The sequence below is a fragment of the Nesoenas mayeri genome (assembly GCF_963082525.1).
Source record: "Nesoenas mayeri genome assembly, chromosome: Z".
In the NCBI taxonomy this organism is placed as follows: Eukaryota; Metazoa; Chordata; class Aves; order Columbiformes; family Columbidae; genus Nesoenas; species Nesoenas mayeri.
The window spans coordinates 13,871,113-13,889,203 of NC_137542.1; the positions used below are offsets into that span (position 1 = coordinate 13,871,113).

The 18,091-nt window shown below is 44.7% G+C and overlaps 1 protein-coding gene across 1 annotated transcript in view; it reads right to left on the reverse strand.

Annotated features, from left to right (window-relative positions):
- DGKQ (diacylglycerol kinase theta) overlaps positions 1-17,490 on the reverse strand; it is a gene marked incomplete at its 5' end in the record, with an annotated part of 96,374 nt that extends 78,884 nt beyond the window's left edge. The window contains one exon of the mRNA XM_080362334.1: positions 17,286-17,490. Coding sequence (XP_080218460.1) covers positions 17,286-17,490 — 205 coding nt within the window. The remainder of the gene's footprint in view (positions 1-17,285) is intronic.
- Between the last annotated feature and the right edge of the window lie 601 nt (positions 17,491-18,091).

An 18,091-nucleotide genomic window follows, 5' to 3' on the forward strand; every position in this document is an offset into this window, starting at 1 on the left:
ACATCAGCTGAGCAGAGTTGTTACTACTCTATCTTTCTGCTTGGAATGAGTTTTGGTTGGCAGATGTGAGAAGGATGAAAAGCCCAATGCCTCCCCAATCACTTGGGCTCAGGAGAGTCCTCATCTCTTCCTTCCAGCCAGTGTCTTCTCAGGAGCAAATCATGCAAGACCTCTGAATTCCCAGAGTCATTTGTTTGGATAAATGTCGCGACTTTTCTCTCAGCTGCTGAATTTACAGCATTCTCAGGCTTTGCATCTGGAGTAGGAAAACATTTTGTAATTCTAAGGAACACTCATGTTCTGAAGAATAGCTCTGAGACCATACTGGCATCAGCACTATTTAATACTGTCAATGACATAGTGGGATTGAGTGCACCCTCAGCAACCTTGTGGATGACACCCAGCTGAGTGGTGCAGTTGACATGCCTGAGGGACAGGATGCCATCCAGAGGGACACGGACGAGCTCAGAAAGTGGGCCCAGGAAAACTTCATGAGGTTCAACGAGGCCAAGTGCAAGGTCCTGCACCTGGGTCAGGGTAATCCCTGGCAGCAATACAGGCTGGGGGACGAAGGGATTGAGAGTAGCCCTGCTGCTGGGAACTGGCTTCATAGAATCACAGAATGTCCTGAGTTGAAAGGGACACAACAAGGATCATCCAGTCAAATTCCTGTTGGACATGACAATCCCACAGTTCACAGCATGTGTCTGAGGGCATTGTGCAGTCTCTTAAATACTGCATACTGAATACTTGAATTCTATGAAAGATCCTTCAGAGGAAGAGTCAGCCCACTCACAACATGGAGTTGCACAGTGAGCCTGGAGGAGATAGCTTTTGCCCTCTGACCACTGAATTTGCCTTTCCACTGCATGATTCTAGCATGGTAACACATTACTGGGAAGTTGCACTCACGCAGTAGCCACAGACCTTTGGGATGGCTGTGACTCTCCTCCCAGTGAGGAGGAACGAGTTAGGGGGCTAGCAGTCATACTCAGTGATGCTGAAGATGGAGATCCTGAAAAGAGATCGCCTCTGAACCACAGAAATCTGTCTATCTGAGGGCAAACAATTAAGCACTCCAGTAGCTCTTCTGTACAGGCCAGAGGATAAAGGTTGCTCATACAAATCAGATGCCAGCCCATGTAACAGTTGTGGCTTTTTGCCACGTCTTCCAGACTGCAGCCTTTATACAGATAGAAAGGGTCAAACCAGCTTGAAGCCTGACAAAAACTTCTGATCACTCACACGGTGCCTGCCATGAAAGGCTACAGCTCCTAACACCCCTGAAGGGAGAAGAAAGGTCTGCCAATGACACTCTACATTTCAGCAAGATGCCACAACGGTAAGAAGAAAATCAAGTACCAGATACCACTACAGGCAAGACTCTTGAAGACCATTTAAAATCAGTCTTTTCCTCTGTCTCTGCCTTAAGTTCAAGCCTCTTGCCTTCTGCTGCATATTGCCATGCCATCAACTGAACCATAGATCAAAAACAGCAGCTAGAGCAGAGAGGTACAGGTCTGCAGCATCTGTGAAATGGGACAGCAGGGTCAGAGAGTGACAAGGAAGACCCAGCTGGACCACAGAACCACCTACTGCAGGAGATGCACACCAGTGTCATGAAAGCTAAAGACACGGTACTTAACTCCCTGCAGCTGTTGTCTGCAACTCGCTGCTTTCAGGGGATCCTTTACAAAGAGAAACTTTGTCAATTGTTTATCAGCACTCTCCAGCTGACTCACAGCTACTGGTCAAAACAAAGAGCTATAGCTTACAGTATTCACAACAGAATAACACAACAAAAACCACAAGGCAGTCTGACCCAGCCCTCAATTTTAGGGAAAATCCACCAAAACAACTTGACATTTACTGAAAGCATCCTTATAACTAAAACTTCATCACGCTTAGGGAACCAACATAATGCTGCAGGTTTCCAGCCCCCATGTACGTGTCCTCCTGCATCACTACCACTGGTTGCCCCATATAGGACACATAACTTCACACATCACAATGTCAATGTCATAATTTAATAACTAGTTTCTGAAAATCCAGGTGGACAACACAGATGTCTCCTACAAAAATCAGTCCAGTTACCACTTATGCAATTTTTGATATACTTAAGCCAAAATGCCTCCCCACTTATAAAAGAGAAATAAAAGCAGAAAATCTTTAGCTTTGAAAAAGAAGAATCTGAGTTACACTTAAACAAACAGGGCAGATCATAGCAGAATTTAATGCACAGTAGGACTTCATAAACCATGTCGGCATTTTGGCAGAAAACTGTGAGGCTGACACATTTGCCTGGAATCCCTCACAGTACTCAAAGATTTGGAGACATTCTCAACACTACAGCGTTCACAGCAGCATAATGTAATCCTGCTCCTATGGGCGTATCACCAGGACACACAAAGTACACTGCAAATGCATCCCGCACACCAAGAGCTTCAATGAGTTTGCTCAGTCCTCTAGGGGGAAAAAACCCAAGAATTCCCTCTAAAACACACATAAGCCTTTGAATGGACCAAGGAAGTAGAGCCAGGCAGTATTTTATGTAAAATGAGTCTCCTCTGCTCAGTGATGTAAGCAGGAGGGTTGCAGGCCCTAGGAGGTGCGCCTCCTTCTACCTTGCCTCTTAAAAACCTAACAGAGAACACAGAGACAGAATGAAAAAGCCTGAAGAAGACTAGAATAAAAACAACTGCTAATCTTAGCCACAATCGGGCCCACCTACCTCCAAAGCGCAGTTGTGATTTTAAAATAAATACTGAGTGCAATTAAAATGTAGGCCAAATTATTGATATATATAACCCCAAGATAAGTGTTTCTCCTCTTTTAACTGGGGTAATCTCTGCATTATCTAGGGCATCTCAACACTTCCTATCACAAAAGAAAGAGTGAAGGAAAAAAACACAACAAAAACACCCCAGTTGTCATGGCAACCTCTACCTCATTCCTATAGGGCTTCATTTCCAAGCTGCACCACAGACAGGCAAATATAGGATTTGAGTAAAAAAGAGCTGGAAAGAAAAGAGAGCTGGGGAAAAAAAAGGTGAAAAAGCAAAGAAACAGGGTCCTGTGCTAGCTCAGCAAGTACATTCAGTATTTTCTTCAACGTGGTTGCTACGAGAATATTGACATAGTCAGTAAACTAAAGGCAAATGATTCATACAGTGGTGAATCAGAGGAAAATAAACCACTCGCAAGGCACTATTTCCAGAAAGGCTAGCAAACTGACGGTGCTAGTTCTTAATTTTATTATGCATTTCAAGCATTTTTAAAAGATACCTGTTAAGAATGAGTGAGAATTTCAATCCTACCACTTAGGCTTTAGCTAGTTATGAGAATCAGGACTACAACTATCTTGAATTTAAGGAACAGTCTGTCACATAAGATTATATATAATTCATAAAAGATGAGCTTTTACATCTAGAGAACAGAAGCCTGTGGTGTCGTTATATACACCACTTATGAGTACACCAGAACTTCAAAGGTACAATAGCTCCATTAACAAAAGAGTAAAATTCAAAATTTACTCCCAAGAAACTATACATTTTTCCTAAAGTGAGACCAAATGATCTCAAGGTTTTGTTTATTTTGGTATGTTCTTGTTTAGTGTGTTTTATTTCATCAATCTGACTAGCAAGGCAAGTTCTTGTAGCACTTGCTCTTAATATACTATGTAAGATAATCAGCTATTAATTGATACACATGAATTATCGATGCATGCTGAAAGGCTCTGAAGGCTTCCCATAAGACCATACTTACAAAAAAAAGTTATACTGAGCAAAAGTACTGAATAAGTGTAATCCATCTCTATTATCTTTCCTGACTTGGGAAAAGGAAGAGGAGGAGGATCTAATTTTTAAATAATCTACTTGCTATTCCTGAAGAAAAAGTGCTTGAATGAAAAACACAATAGCTTCAAGAAATCTCAAAGCACTTGCCAGACAGGAGGTCCCTGGGGCAAGGAGAAGTTAAGGGGAACAGAATAGAAGAGGTCAAAACCAGAATGGACACGATGATACTTGGCTGTTATGAAGGGTAGATTTAACATTATGGTATTTTTACCTCCTACTTCAGTTTATTTCTGAGAAAGGATTCAACTGTAGAGTCCTGATAGTCTCAGGTGCTGTTGGGAACACGTGGTACCGGTTAACTTCTCTTCTTCACAAGAGAAACGACAGGCAAATAAGTCAATGGCACAGAAACCAAAATAAGAAATCTTTTCACTTATTTTTGTTTTTAAGGTTATACCTCTGCTTTCACACCTCCTAATTTGGGGTCACATGCTTGGTTTCTCACTCAACATCTTCTGTTTGCAGAGTTAAGTCAGAGTTGGAGCATCAAATATAAATTGCAAGTGCCATTTTCCACAAGTTTCATCCCCTTCTGGGATAATGGGGTTGTCATTACTTATGGAAGAGCAGCCATGACCACCCATGACAACTGTCCAGCAGCAAGGGCAGACACACTGCACACAGCTCACGTGTACACCTGCCAGCCACAACTGTGCCAGTGAGGTACCATGCCACCAGCACACCCAATGGCATTCATGGCCACTCAAAATTTGTCCATCAACTGGAAGAAGTGTCGTGAGACTTTCAAACACTCTAAATATTTGTGAATATCCGAGAAATCTGAAATTTGCTTTTCCAATCCTCTGTATCACTACTATTTTGAGAAGAGGTTTAACATGAAAAAGCAGTTTTTCCGAGGCCATGCTACTGAGCCCATAACTTTTTTTCAAGTCCAAGGGCTTCTTTCTATAACACACACCTTCCAGGACTGGTAGTCCTCATGAGTTTCCCATGAAAATTTGTATGTGCAATGACTTACACTCATTCTGGCATCCTAACTAGATCCTGAAGAAAATCTTTCCTCACACAAGAGGCATTTCTGATTCTGAAAGAGAGGATCCACAGTCTCAGGCAGGACTAGCCTTTTCACTTTATGCTCAGATCCTTCCCTCATGCCCTCTTCATGCTCAGAGGAATCTTAGTAATTTCCTTGTATTCTTCTGCCTTCTTTTGCTCCCAACCACGCAATGATTTCAGCACTGACAAAGTATTTATGTCTGAAACACTAACAGAACTGGTTATGGAGCACTCCTACGCTCGCTGGTTAACAAGGTGTACCAGTTCTTATCTCCAGACACTGTAGGGAAAGTACTGCAGAAAAAGGACAGACTCATTTCCTGAATTACATCATAACAAACCAAAACATTAAAATGTGACAGATTCTGCTGAGGAGAAAGAAATTAAATGAGGAACAGATATTTTTTTTTATTATTTTTTTTATTTTTTTTTTCTACATATTCTTGCATTAAAACTGGAAGTCCTGTTTCCTAGCCACTCCAATCTAATATTACACTGCAGAACAAGACACTGCTCCTATTTTAACACCGGAAGTTCAAATCTTTCAATTTCACCCAAGCACACCTATTTAGAAAGTACTTGGAATGTCTCCAGCAGTCTTCTGTACCAAAAACCTTCATGGACAGATTAAATTGTGGTCAAACACCATAGTTTTTATTCTCACTTCTAGTAGCTTTAGATCTCAAACAATAATATGTTTACATGGCAAGTGGCACAGCACTTATATAATACAAGTGTTATTCAAAAAGAAGCCAAGCAGGTGAGCAATATCAGCATATTACATTCATAATCCTAAATATACTTCCAAGTAAATAACATATATTCAATTTAAAACAGAGAAAAAACTACAAACATATATAAAAATACAAATGCATGTGTCCTTCACATACGTACATATATGTGAACATATATGTATGAATATAGAATCATAGAATAACTTTGGCTGCAAGAGATCCTTGAGGTTATTAAGTCCAGCTATAACCCAACTCTGGCACTAAATCCTGTCCCTAAGAACCTCATCTAAATGCCTTTTAAACACCTCCAGGGATGGTGACTCCACCACTTCCCTGGGCATCCTGTTCCAATGCTTGATAGTCCTTTCTGTGAACAAATTTTTCCTAATATCCAATCTGAAACTTCATTCACACAACTTGAGTCCATTTCCTCTCATCCCATAACTTGCTACTTGGGAGAAGAGACCAACACCCTCCATGCTACAACCTCCTTTCAGGTAGTTGTAGACAGGAATAAGGTCTCCCCTCAGCCTCCTTTTCTCCAGGCTAAACAGCCCCAGCTCCCTCAGCCGCTCCTCGTCAGACTTGTGCTCCAGAGCCCTCACCAGCTTCACTGAGGTGCTGGAGAGAGTTCAGAGAAGGGCAATGTCTTTCTTGTAGTGAGGGGCCCAAAACTGAACACAGGATACAAGGTGGGGCCTCACCAGTGCTGAGTGGCACAGTGGCACAATCACTTCCCTAGTCCTGCTGGTCACACTATTCCTGATACAAGCCGGGATGCTCGTGGGCTTTTTGGCCACCTGGGCACACTGCTGGCTCATGCTCAGCTGCTGCCAATCAACACCCCAAGGTCCTTTTCCTCCAGGCAGCTTTCCAGCCACTCTTCCCTGAGCCTGTAGCGCTGCCTGGGGTTGTTGTGACCCAAGTGCAGGACCCGGCACTTGGCCTTGTTGAACCTCAAACAATTGGCTTCAGCCCAATGATCCAGCCAGTCCAGATCCCTCTGTATGGCCTCCCTACCCTCCAGCAGATCAACACTCCCACCCAACTTGGTGTCATCTGCAAACTTACTGAGGGTGCACTCAATCCCTTCATCCAGATCACTGACAAAGAGATTAAAGAGAACTGATCCAAATACTGAGCCCTGGGGAACACCACTTACGACTGGCTGCCAACTGGATTTGGCTCCATTCACAACAACTCTTTGAGCCTGGCCCTCCAGCCAGTTCTTTATCCCTTGCAGAGTACACCCATCCAGGCCATGAGCTGCTAGCTTCTCCAGGAGAATGCTGCGGGAAATGGTGCCAAACACTTCACCGAAGTACACAGCATCCACAGCCTCTCCCTCATCCACTAAACCACCGGATCCACTAAGTAATATATATACATGCGTGCACACACCCACATTCTTCCAGAGCCAAGCAAACAAAAATATTTAAATAAAAAGAGGAAGTAAAATTAGGGGTTGACTGTACTCTATTGAATAAGAAGCTTCCACAAGGGAGACAAAAGTAGGCAACAATACGGTTTAAAAGGAAGAATACTGTGGTGGCACATTTAGAAAAAAAGCAGCACACTTCCACTTAGTTCTTTATCACATTGTGATACACAAATGTTAGTTTTTGCTCTCTGCTTGGGAGTGTTTTCTGACAGCCTTCTCTCAAAACTGAAAGGTGCTATTAAACAAAAAGGGTAGGGAAAAAAATAAACAGAAGGCAATCAGCACATATTACTTTACCATTTAGAAAGGCTTATATGCTATACATACATCCTGTTCTTTCCCCACTGGAGCTGAGTCAAATTAAATAGATGAATAAGCAGAAGGAGTTAAAAACCTGTGTTCAGTCAGGAGTGTATGACCTGGTGGCAATTACAGAGACATGGTGGGACAGCACACATGACTGGAACGTGGTCATGGATGGCTATGTCCTCTTCAGGAAAGACAGGACAGCCAGGCAAGGTGGTGAGTTGCTCTTGACGTGAGAGAGCAGCTACTATGTATTGAGTACTGTCCGGGCACAGATGAGGAGCAAGTTGAGAGTGTATGGGTGAGAATTAAGGGGCAGGCTGGCAGGGAAGACACTGTTGTGGGCGTCTATTACAGACCACCAGATCAGGGTCAGGAAGCTGATGAGGCCTTCTACAGGCAGCTGAGAGCAGCCTCACAGTCACAGGCCCTGGTTGTCATGGGGGATTTTAACTTCCCTGATGTCTGCTGGAAGGACCATTCAGCCAGCCAGCCACAGCCCAGGAGGTTCCTCCAGTGCACTGAAGATAACTTTCTGATGCAAATGGTGGAGGAGCTGACCAGGAGAGGTGCACTGCTGGACCTCATCCTCACTAACAAGGAGGGTCTGGCTGAGGCGATAAAGGTTGAGGGCTGCCTTGGTTGCAGCGACCATGAAATGGTGGAGTTCAGGATCTCATCTGGCAGGAATCAAATAGCAAACAGAATTGCAAGCCTGGACTTCAGCAGGGCAAACTTTGGCCTTTTCAGGCAATTGCTGGGGGAAATCCCATGGGGAAGGCTGCTTGAAGGTAAAGGGGCCCAAGATAGGTGGTTAGTGGTCAGGGATCGCTTCTACCAAGCTCAAGATCAGAGCATCCCGACACGTAGGAAGTCAAGGAAGGGAGCTGGGAGACCTGCGTGGTGAAACAGGGAACTGCTGGGTAAGCTCAGGTGGAAGAGGAGAGTTTACAGATCATGGAAGGAGGGACTGACCACTTGGGGAGAATATAAGGATGTTGTCAGAGGGTATAGGGAGGCAACTAGAAAAGCCAAGGCCTCCTTAGAATTAAACCTGGCAAGAACTGTCAAGGACAATGGAAAGAGCTTTTTCCAATACGTGGCAGATAAAACTAACACCAGAGGCAATGTAGGCCCACTGATGAATGAGGTGGGTGCCCTGGTGACAGAAGAGGCAGAGAAGGCAGAGTTACTGAATGCCTTCTTGGTCTCTGTCTACTCTGCCAGAAGCTGTCCTGATGAGCCCCGTACCCCTGAGGACCCAGAGGAAGGCAGGACAATGGAGGAGTTTGCCTTGGTTGATGAGGACTGGGTTAGGGAGCAGTTAGGCAATCTGGACATCCATAAATCCATGGGTCTGCATGGGATGCACCCATGGGTGCTGAGGGAGCTGGCTGAGGTCATTGCTGGACCACTCTCCATCATCTTTGCCAAGTCTTGGGAGACAGGAGAGGTGCCTGAGGACTGGAGAAAAGCAAATGTCACCCCAGTCTTCCAAAATGGCAGGAAGGAGAATCCAGGTAACTATAGACCAGCCAGTCTCACCCCCATCCCTGGAAAGGTGATGGAACAACTTATCCTTGGTGCCATTTCAAGGCATATCAAGGAGAACAGGGTCATTAGGAGCCACCAACATGGCTTCACCAAGGGGAAGTCATGCTTGACCAACCTCATAGCCTTTTATGAAGACATAACCAGACAGATAGATGACAGCAGAGCGGTGGATGTGGTCTACCTTGACTTCAGTAAAGCACTTGACATGGTCTCCCCAGCATCCTCACAGCTAAACTGAGGGAGTGCAGTCTGGATGATCGGGTAGTGAGGTGGACTGCGAACTGGCTGAATGGAAGAAGCCAGAGAGTCATGGTCAATGGGGCAGAGTCTGGTTGGAGGCCTGTATCTAGTGGAGTGCCTCAAGGGTCAGTACTGAGGCCCGTATTATTCAGTATATTCATCAAAGACTTGGGTGAGGGAACAGAGTGCACTGTCAGCAAGTGACACAGCTGGTGACACCAAGCTGGGAGGAGTGGCTGACACGCCAGAAGGCTGTGCTGCCATCCTGCGAGACCTGGACAGGCTGGGGAGTTGGGCGGGGAAAACTTGAATGAAATATAACAAGGGCAAGTGTAGAGTCTTGCATCTGGGTAGGAACAACCCCAGGTTCCAGTATACGTTGGGGAATACCTGTTGTTGAGCAGTGTAGGGGAAAGGGACCTGGAGGTCCTGGTGGACAGCAGGATGACCATAAGCCAGCACTGTGCCCTTGTGGCCAAGAAGGCCAATGGCATCATGGGGTGTATTAGAAGGGGGGTGGTTAGTAGGTCCAGAGAGGTCCTCCTTCCCCTCTACTCTGCCCTGGTGAGACCACATCTGGAATATTGTGTCCAGTTCTGGGCCCCTCAGTTCCAGAAGGACAGGGAACTGCTGGAGAGGGTCCAGCGTAGGGCAACCAAGATGATGAGGGGAGTGGAGCACCTCCCTTATGAGTAAAGACTGAGGGAGCTGGGTCTCTTTAGTTTGGGGAAGAAGAGACTGAGGGGTGACTTTATTAATGTTTATAAATATGTAAAGGGTGAGTGTCATGAGGATGGAGCCAGGCTCTTCTCGGTGACAAACAATGAAAGGACAAGGGATAATGGGTCCAAAGTGGAACACAAGAGGTTCCACTTAAATTTGAGAAGAAACTTCTTCTCAATGAGGGTAACAGAACACTGGAACAGGCTGCTCAGGGTGGGCTGTGGAGTCTCCTTCTCTGGGGACATTCAAAACCCGCCTAGACACATTCTTGTGTAGTCTCATCAAGGCATTCCTGCTCCAGCGGGGGGATTGGACTGGATGATCTTTTGAGGTCTCTTCCAATCCCTGACATTCTGTGATCCCGTGAACATAACTCAGTCACCTAATTTCAACAGGTACTGCAAAAACAATTCCACAAAGGGATTTGTCTGAGCCAGCTCAGGATGTTCTAATTAGCAACAAGCAGCCCAGAAGGAAGACAGATGAGCTGATGAATACAGTGTTACAAACAACTCTGGAAGAAACCAGCAACATCACCAAAAAGCAAAGGTCATCCAGGGACAGCTTGATTCAAAGATAATTCAAAGTTGTCACCTGAGAAGAGAGCTCCAAAATCAACAAGAAAACCAGGTTACTACAGGATAGTAAGCAGAAAAGCAACATTACAGATGAATTATGAAGAGCATGCCATCAAAGAGGAGAAACCAGACAAGCAACATGGATCCTGCCCAAAGAGAACCCACTGGAAACAATGCAGCAAAATTCCTTATCCCTGGACAAGAGGGGAGGGGGGGAATCAACAGAAACATCCGTTACCAGCTGCCAAGAGCTGAATGAAAAGTGAAAACCTTGCATGTAACCCACCATGGTGGGTTATAAGCAGGAAGCCCCACCTCAATATAATACCTACACTTGGGTAATAAACGCCCATTGTACATGACACATCCCTTGACATAAAGCAATTGCCCATGCAAAGTGATTGGCTAATCACTTTTTTTTTCTTTTACATGGCAAACCCTGGGATACTGTCTATCCCAGGTATTCAGGTATATCAGGTATTTTATTGAAATAAAAGTAACATCACTACTAAAAAAACCTGGTGATGACTAAGACTGAAGGAGGACAGAGGAATCATCCACAGAAAGATGTGTTTCTGAGTAAGATGTGCTATATACTCTCTTAATACAAACCTCCACATCTATAAAGACAGAATGTAGACCATCTCTAAAGAAAGGGGAGGTGTTACCAAAATGTACTTGTTCCCAAAAAAAAGTCAAATCTGAACCAAGGGGAAATACACGGCTACTGTACGCAAACATCACAGAAAATACAAACAGGCAAGTGCAGTTTTAAAGAAAACATTGTTAAATGTCTCAGTACAGTGCTTAGAAAGTATTTTATGGTGAAAGCCTTAGAGTTCAATGCCCTTTGTTCCTCAGAAAGAAATAACCAGTCCGGCATTTATCTCCTACACAACCATGACAAAGCACTAAAAGGCTTTTCAGACCCTTAGCACAGCACTGCAAGAACTGCGATCCACAGGAAACTTACCAGAGGAAGACAGAAAAATTTCACTGTGAGATGGGAAGAATCAGAGGGTATTAGACTAGAAGATGGCTGGGTAACGTGTGACTATACCAAGTCTAAGCAATATGAGATGAAAGATCATCTAGAAAGGAAACCTGCAGAAAGCCAGCTGCAGCCACTCCAGGCCATGATGGATTGATGCACACCTTCTTTATTGCTTTTGTCATTTACCACTGAGTCAGGCTGAGGTGGTAACACAGATGAGACACAAAAGTGCTGTGCAAAGCCTGCTATTGGATTACTGGCTTTAGTACTTTCTCTAGTAAGTTATTTCCCACATAATTGAGTTTCTAGACTGAAATCTGGGATAACACTATCAGCACAAAATATAGCTTCCAGCTACAAAAGCTGTGCGCATCCTCACAACGGTCCCTGTTCTTTCCTCTGCATCACTGATGGTGACAATGATATTATCCTCTGAAGCACTGTCAGAAGGAGACAAGGAAAAGCATAAATTCTCCAGTACAAAATGAATTATCCTCCAAATCCAGACCAGTTAGTAAGGTGCATCTTTCAGTGTGTCAGTCAATCCTCCAAACATTTCTCCCAGCATGCTTCAGCTTGACCAGAACTGAGTTAAGTTTCTGTGACAGGTTTTCTTCTGGGGAGTGGGGCTTTATTTGTTCCTGGGTGGTTGGGTTTTTTTTTTCTTTTTTTATTTTCTGACAGTCTTTGTGTTTGTTACCAAGATGGATTCAGAGTCACATAGCTCAATCTAAGTTTTAACTCTAAGTGACACCCACTCAACAACACCTCAACCACAAACGCACATTGCATCTCAACATCAAACACTTTATTGTTGCATGGAAAGGCCTCGCCTCTGACAAAGAAGCCACTAGCGAATAAAGTGAGCAAGTCTTGAAAACACAAACTGATCATGGGATACAAGCAAGATTTCACTGCGGTTTTACCTTTTTGCAGCTTTTGTTTTTTAGTTCAAAATGCAGCAAAAGCAAGCCAAGCTCATCAGAAGACGGAAGAATTTGTTTTATTTCTGAATGGCAAGCATGAAGACTTTCTGAGGAATCTGATACACCATGATCTTCCCTCAACACTGAGCTGAAGGGAACCAGCAGGGTCAAGGAAGTTCCAGCTGCCTGTGCCAACAACCAAACTCACCAGAGAGGATGACAGTTCAAGGGGATTGTTCCTCATTGCTTTATTCCCTGATACCGTTTCCAAATCCCTGCAAAATCCCTGTAGGTCAAACTCCCAGCTTTAAACTAAAACACACCTTCCCTATCTCACTCCAGTTACTTAGAAGAGTCTAAATGGAGTAGACCCCATTCAAAACATGTCCAGAATGTGCATTCCCATCAGAGATGCTGTCTGAACATCTCCAGGTTCTCCTGTACCATCGAGGCACAACACAGCTTGCCCATGTCTGGGCAAGACAGGCCTGTATGAATCACAGCAGCTTCATGGCTGTCTTCTTTAAATTGGAGATTTATGGCATAAACAGAACTCCAGTTCACCATGTACATTTTATTCTGGAAAAGCTGCAGTGTTGTCAACCAATATCTAAACCAAATTAGGAGAGACAAGAGTTTCTGTGTCTTGGAATAAGTTTGGAGGTTCTCCTTAGAATACAAAGCCTTAAAAAAAAACCCGAAAACCCAAATCGGAATGAAACAAAAAACAAACAAATATAACACCACTACCACCACACCACCCCACCCCCCCGAAAACCCTACAGAAACCACAGAACACAAAAACACCACACCAGAAAAGAAGGATATTTCCCAAAGTATTATTTGACTTAGCGCCCTCATGTCAAAACAAGTACCCTAACTCTTCAAATGACATTTCCCTAGTAGAAAGAGACACAGAACATGTAAAAGAAGTCCCCTGACAGTAGCTTCTAATAAGTGCTATAATTAAAGATATAAATACAGATAGATATAAACCACCTAAAAATAGCTAAACAATTGTGTTAAAATTGCTAATCAACTTGCTTAATACTTAAATCCCCCACATTTTACCTTTGGCTAAAACAAACCAAATCAAGTTCACATTAGAAAGACTTACAGCACTGGAAATCTTTATAGGCCCCAAAATGTACAGATTCACAATTCTTCCTACATTTTTTATAAAATACTTTTAGCAAAAAAAAAAAAGAAAAAAAAAGAAGGCACTGTGAAAAGAAGTGAAAAGAAACATCAAATTAAAATATCTGATAGCTATTTTTTAGTGCATGAAATTAGTTCCTCTGTGCACTACCAATAAGAACTCAACTCTATTCTCTATTTCTTATACAGACTTCATACATTTCGTATTTCTCATTTTTAAGGTGCGCACACACGTGCACAGAAATCCAGACACACTGACTATTCCTTGCCAAGCCTGAGGAAATTTAAACCCACTCAAACCTAAAATGACCAGGCTTTGGAAAGCAAGAGCAATATAAGAGAGTCATTGTTCATGTTACAATCTAAACATCACTTATGCTTTCACACACACACACTTATCAAAGGAAGTGACAGCTACAAAGAGTAAAGTGTTAAGAAAAATAAGGAGTCATTTACAAAGGGTTTACGGAAAACAAATTTGTGGGGCGGGGATGGGGGGGAGAAAGAAAAAATAAACCACAGCTGCAAGTCTGACTGACTGAGACTACGTGCACTAAAGTATCATACGGTGGCATCTTCAGACCCAATTAACCCACACAGAAAGACTAATACCTTCCCTGAAAAACTGCACTCACAAAAATACCTTGCAAATATAGCAAAAGAGCTGCAATTATCCCCAGGAGAACCCCATCCTGGACAAAGCACCAGCAACTGCAGTAGTAGTCCTGAACTGGAGAGGGAAGCAGTATCTGACTTCCATACAGAGGGATTAGATCCAGGACACTTTGTGCCTTGTACAGAGAGCATCAGAGCATCTCTTCTGTGCATTTTTCAGAGTCCACGTGAAGAAAATGGAAGGACCACTTATCTTGGCCTGCACTGCCAGAAATGTGAAGTAATTCATTATACTTTCTTATGGTTTTGCTACACAGCCATATAAGCCATGTGGGCATGTGTCCGCCTGCTGAGTATTTGATAAGTTTACTGTAAAACTCCACAGACCTGATCAGTGACTTACACAAGGCACCATTATCCAAAGGTCAAAAGCGCAATCACAATTAAAACTCAAATCCAGGTCATTTAGGCTACTCAAATAACGATAGGCAGAAGGTTGTTTTTGTCCTTTCCTCCTTTCATGAATTGATGGAGTCTTGTCATTGGCGTGCTCAGTTCCCTGTAAAGTTTGGAAACTTTCTGTTTTGATCAAGACCAGCTTCAGGGAACATCAACACAAACAGCATGAGGAGACTGAACACCTCGAACCCACAGATTTGGAACAAAAATCACTGCAAATTCACCTAGAAAAGGGACACTCAATGGCTTGACTTTGAAGCCTGTAGGTGGTTTATCAAAGTCCCAACAAAGACAACAGCAGGTCAGCTGTAATTACACATGCAATCCTAGTCTCTCTCGGGAGAAGACAAAGGATTAGCTACCAAGTTCTTCCTGTCTGCTGCAAACACTTCCTGCACTAAAAGCCGGGTGGTTTTGCTTTTGGAGTTTTTTTTAATTTTTAACCAGCTTGGCACTCCTAGAGATCATCCTTTAATTACTTTCTAAAGAACAATGATCAAACTCCATTAGTTAAAGCACATGTGACAAGCAGGTAGGTATTAAATGGAATTTACTTAAAAGTTTATTCAAGAAATCATATCAGCATTTATTATATTAAGTAACTCGGAAAGAATGAGCTGCCAAGCTATGCAACAAGGTACAAGGGTGTATGCATGGCTATCAAAAGCAGCCACCATCAGCAAATGACCTATCAGGTATTTTTGAAATTTGTTGTTTAGCAGTAAGTTGTTGGAAAAGACAAACACAATGCTGAATAAAGCTGGTTGAAAACAGAAAAAGGAATTAAAAAAAAAGTCAGCCAAAGGAAGCACTGAGGTGCCAGGTTCCATTACAGGATTTTCCCCCCCACTCTGAACAGGTTATGTTACAGCTAATAAAGAGCATTTCTCTCTGTCTCATTACCCCTCACTCACACTACTTGTTTGCGATGGAGGTTTCAGATGTAGGCTTAAAAGAGGTACCCTAAGAGGACAGCTTGCAAGTGGCTCATTAGCACACACAGTCATTAGACAGTTGTGCTAACGATCCTTACCCAAAACTCAGCCTAAAAAGCCAAAGGGGAAAAACAATTCCAGACCACGAAATGTCAGCCCAGTTTTCAAGCTAGGAAAAGACCCTAAATTCAAGTTACAGCTATGCACTATGTTTATGTACATAGTATTTGAATGGAAAAAAAAAAAGTGAGACATCCTGGCCTCTCACATTTTCTTATCTGTTAACATATCAAAGCCACTCAGCTCTTCAAGTAACAAAACTCCCACCTGAATGCCCACTTCCGTGACTTTTAAGGCGGTGATATAATAGAAGACTATAAAAGACTAGCTTTGTGCATTTTCACAACTTACGGAATTTTCACTCGAGTTTGGGTTTTTTTGCTGCAGGCAGTGACTTTCTGCTACGCAGACAGAACGACAGACACATCACTCAACAAAGTTTTAAAGAAATATAAAATCATTCTTTCAGGCCTTTTTTTGAACCATACAGGAACATGACTTTCACCCAACTTAATCACACACCCTCTTCACTCATGGCAATGACAAAAGGCAGGAGCCACTCGAAGCACTGCAGGGTACTTGCTCTGCACCCACAGCCTTGTCTGATACCACCCAAACAATGAGGTTCTTGTACAGCCCAGCTCCTCCAGACATGACTTGGAGATGCAACACAAGCCAGGTGGGCTGCACATGCTCAAGAAGGCATTAAGGTGCTGTTTGGGGTTTTTGGGGGAGCTTTTTTTGAAATGGGACATGGACAACTGCTCTTTTCCCTACGACTTCATTTGGTTTCGCTGCATCAGAACAAGCCATAATTTTGTCACCTCCAAGAACCTCCACTGCCACAGGGTCAGCAAGGCGACCCTGCAATCCCTTCTCCCCTCCCTGGCGCATCAGTCCAGGTTTAAAGGTTCAAATACCATGCAGGTCGTGGGCTCCTCCGCTGCATCGGGCATTTTGGCAAATCATGGCACCCACAGGATGTCTCCACTGCAGGAGACTGACTGGCCGGGCTGGCCAGTGCTCACAGAGATCCCTCCCGGGATGGGCAGCGATGGATCACAGCAAACAACTGTGTCAGGAGCAGGCAGTGCCACAACTCCAATTTTTGACTATTATTGTTAGAAATTTTATTATTACTACCAGAATTATTATTCTTATTGCAATTTACTATCATTCATTATTAGAATTATTATAGTTAGAACTAATATTATGGTTAGAATTTATTAGAATTTGTTATTAATAGTAGAATATTTAGTAACACTGTTGTTATAATTTGTTATTTGTATTTGTTACTAATAGAATTTTTAGTATTGTACTTTTACAATTTTATTTTTAGAATGTATTATTATTACTAGAATTTTTAGTTTACTATTGTTAGGGATTTTTTTAGTAGAATGTAGGTGTTTAAAAGACATACAGATGAGGTTCTCAGGGACATGGTTTAGTGATTCTACAATTCTGTGATGGTTTTTACTATTAGGATTTTTATTATTGGAATTTTGTTATTTTTATTCGTATGATTTTTCGCGGTTTTTCCCCGCCCGCCCCATCCCGCCCAGGACGCGGCGGCCGTTCCCAGCCGGTCCCGCACAACCCGCACCCGCCCCAGCCCGCTGGGCGCCCGGCCCGGCCCCTCTCCCCGGCCGGCTGCCCCCTCCCTCCATCCCTGCCCGCCGCCCCCTTACCCTCGCACTGGTAGCCGGCCAGCCCCCAGATGAAGTCGGTGCAGTAGTGGCAGAAGGTGGGCTTGGTGAGGGTCACCCTGCGGAAGCTGTGGCCCGGCGGGCTGCTCCCCCCGGCCGCCGCCGCCCCCGCGGAGCGGCCCCGCCCGCCCAGCACCGGGCTGGAGGCCGGGCTGCCGCCACGCAGCGAGCGCGCCCCGTCCGCCATGCCCGCTCCCCGCGGCGCAGCACCGGCCGCCGCTCGCCCTCGCTTCCGCCCCAGGCGGTGGCGGCGGCGGCGCGGGGCGGGCGGGGGCGGGGCCGCCCGGTCAGCGCCGCTCAGGGCGGCGCCGCGCTGCCCCCTGCCGGCCGAGGGGCCGCCCCGCCGGCTGCCCAGACCAGCGCGCCCGCCGCGGGCCGCCGGCCCCTGCCCCGCTCCGGGCGGCCCTGGCGGGGTCCCGGGTTGTGCCAGGCGTCCCCGCTCCCGCCAGGTGCCAGCCAGGCGCACGGCGGGCCAGGCGGACGCTGGAGGCGCAGGTGGAAGGGTGCTGAAAAACGAGCTGCTGTGCTGCTGGTGAACATCATCGAGGTGAACCCGCACCCGAGGGACGGGCGCGCTTCAGCGCCCCACCGCTGCATTGCAACCGCGATAAAGCCGCCAAGAAGAGACGTGGAGGCAGGGAGGAAAGACTGGGCTGTGAGAAGGTCTCATCAGACGCAGGCAGTGGGTTCTGTTTGCAGCTTAAAGCTGTGAAACCTGAAAAGACTTCTGGTTTCTTACTGTGACACCGAAGTGGATGGTTTCACTACCCTAGCCTCATGCGAGTCTG